Source organism: Pinus tabuliformis, chromosome J (assembly GCF_031772625.1).
Source record: "Pinus tabuliformis cultivar Carrire ecotype Pingquan chromosome J, CPIR1, whole genome shotgun sequence".
NCBI lineage: Eukaryota > Viridiplantae > Streptophyta > Pinopsida > Pinales > Pinaceae > Pinus > Pinus tabuliformis.
Window position 1 is genome coordinate 676,466,547 of NC_142295.1, and position 2,853 is coordinate 676,469,399.

Genomic DNA, 2,853 nt, shown 5'->3' on the forward strand with positions numbered 1-2,853 from the left:
TTCGCCATCGATACTAGCCTGAAGATCGCCCCAGCATGTTTCCTTTTCTCTGTAATGATTGGGCGCATACACGTTGTAGATGATTACTGTTTGGTTATTCATTCTGCTATCGAACGCTGTTCTGATCCAATGCTGCTGTAGATTTACTAAGACGTAGTTCCACTTGTTGTGATCCCAGAGGGTGGCTATGCCTCTCGAAGCTCCTCTTGCATTGCTTACGCACCCTTTGTATTGATTCTGCTGGTCTACAATGCTTCTCATTGCTTTTTGATCCTGTTTTGTTTCCTGAATCAGTAAGATTTCTAGCTTTTGACCGTGGATTAAATCTTTGAGGGCATAGATTTTGGAGGGGTGCCCTAAACCCCTACTGTTCCAAGACAGTATTTTCATCATTGGGTAATTGGCGTGCGCAGAGATGCTCGCCTCTCTTGCTCTTTGTGGTTTGTTTCTTTTTCTTGGTGTCCCTGAATGAAAGACTCTATTGGGGTTTGAGTTCCCATGGCTATATCTTTCTGAGCGTTCTCGTCCCTATGTTGCTTTGCTGATTTTCTGCCTGGTCCAGGTTTCTTATGGGTGTCGCTGGCAGTTCCATGTTCTTTAGTGCTGCTTCTGGTATGTCTAGGAAAGGAGGGTTCAAGAGAAGCTTGCGAAGAAGTGATCAGAAAGGGAGGGGGATCTGAGGGCTCGGAAAGGTTCAGGGGGGGCTGAGGAGGATCCATAGAGGGTGGATCAAGGGAGGATAAGACAAGGAAGGGGTTAGAAGAAGAGGGGATCGAAGGATCAGGAGAGGGGTGGACAGATGAAGGAGGGGAGGATGAAGATGGTCAAGAAGCAGAGGGAGCTGGAGGAGCAGATTCCTGGGAGGGTTTCGGAGGCGGGGCAGACTTCTTCTTTTTGACTGATTCCCATTGGCCCTCTTGGTCACCGCTTTCTGCATCAACGAGTTTAGGGCATCTATTGGCGAAATGTCCATATTCATGGCAAACCTTGCATTTAAAAAGTATCTGCTTGTAATCCAGCTGCTGGATATGGCTCCATTCGTCCACTTTCAGTTTTATTGCTTCTGGCAGACCTTTGCCAAGATCCACTTCGACACAGATCCTTGCGCAGGCCTGCATGTTATCTTTTGGCTCACTGCGATTGATGTATTTGCCCATCGCATTCCCGATGGCATAGACAGACTCATTTCCCCAGCAATGGAGGGGGAGGTGAGGAAGACGGACCCAAATCGGGACAGCGCTGGGAACGTCCAGTTCAGGATCAAAGTCTGGAGTCCATTTGTTGAGGTAGAGACCCCTAGAGTCCATAATATAGGGCCCGTTTTTGAAGATTAGGTCCTTATCCTCTTTGGATTCAAAGTGGAAAGTGAAGTATCCTTTCCCATAGAACTTGATGGAGATTTTACCTTGGATCTTATCGACCCAGTTTCTTTCGACCCATCTTTGTACAGTTCTTGGAGAAGGCCACAGGCCTGTGAATTGTCCTATGACTCCTTTTTCAGCGAGAGACAAGGTCGCCATGCGTGGCAAGACAAAAGGCAGCTGAACTTCCTGAAGCACATCTAGCTTCTTGACAAATCTTGTTAAGGCGGGCCCGGGGCGCTGAGGAGATAGGGATTTCACCAGTTCGAAGAAAGCCTTCTGAGTGTCGACCCCCTCCAGAGGCGGATCCGAGGGGGCCATGGCCGGTGGCCTGCGCCCAGGCAGGCGCAGTGAATGCAGGGTAGAGCAGGGGGCTCACGCGCGCAGTAGAGGAGCACCGATCCGCAGTAGTCTTGTCGAATGAATTGAAATTTTTAGGTGGATCATTTTCTAGAGCTTTTATCAATTTATCTCCTTGCTAAGTGAGTTTTGATAATTCAAATAAAGAGATATTAGCTCTAGTTTTCTTCATATCTTCAACTAAATCATAATCCAAATGCTTTATGATAGGAAGAGTATTAGGTGTAGAAGTAGCCTTATCAATAGTTTAAGTTTTCTTTGTTTGAGCCAGAGAATTAGGATTTGATATAGATACTTGATTTGGAGAAGCACTTTGACTTTTTTTTTTTAATCTAGTTTCTACAATGTTAATTTCTTCTTCATCTTCCATAGAATCATTATCAATTAGTCCTCCTTGAGAAAAATCTCATAAGACATTAATTTTACTAGATTCATCTTCTTTCTTGATTTCATTCCTTGGTTGACTTTCATTCTTACCTTCAATAAATGCTTTAAACATGTTTATAAATGTGGAACAAGTTTTCTCAGAATTTTTATCATTATGAGCTCGACAAAAATCATTATGCACATAAACATCAATGTTGAATTATTCAAGGGAATTTTGATTAGGATTGGGATGTGGACACCTTCTAAAAGGTCTCCAAGGTTTTTTTATAACAAGATTTTCAGATAGGACATTTTTCACACCCCTGATTGTTTGAATAGAGTCTAAATCAGTATTATCTTTCTCTTTTTTGTCATCAACTATTTTACTAGTTGAAGATTTTTTAGAAGAAGATACGGTTTTATTTCTTTCTTGTCCTAATTCATGTTTCACAACAATATTTAATATTTGTTTTTCAACATTTAAGCCTCTTCCATGTTTAGGGATAATGTGGTTTTTTCTGCTCTAATAACAACAAGTGCGATATTAGAAGGAAGAGTAGTAGTATAGACCTCATTTAACACATCATCACCTGACATAGAAGCTGCAGGGATCCTATCAAGGATAGAAAGAAATTTTGATTAAAATCCTTGATTGATTCTCTTGAATCCATTTTGATATTTGATAATTCAACAACTAAGGCTGCTTTTGTTTTGTCCTCTCCATACTTTTTGATAAATATTTTTTCAAAGGATTCCCAATTTTTAA

General features: G+C 41.9%; 1 protein-coding gene across 1 annotated transcript; it reads right to left on the minus strand.

Moving 5' to 3' along the window:
* Positions 1–824: 824 nt before the first annotated feature.
* On the minus strand, positions 825–1,682 carry LOC149228666 (uncharacterized). The gene has a single exon (XM_089380829.1). It carries the CDS (start codon positions 1,680–1,682, stop codon positions 825–827), a length of 858 nt encoding a protein of 285 aa, XP_089236955.1.
* Positions 1,683–2,853: the final 1,171 nt, after the last annotated feature.

Coding starts and splice junctions, on each gene's coding strand:
- LOC149228666 (XM_089380829.1), bottom strand. CDS start 1,682: ATGGCCCCCTCGGATCCGCCTCTGGAGGGGGTCGACACTCAGAAGGCT.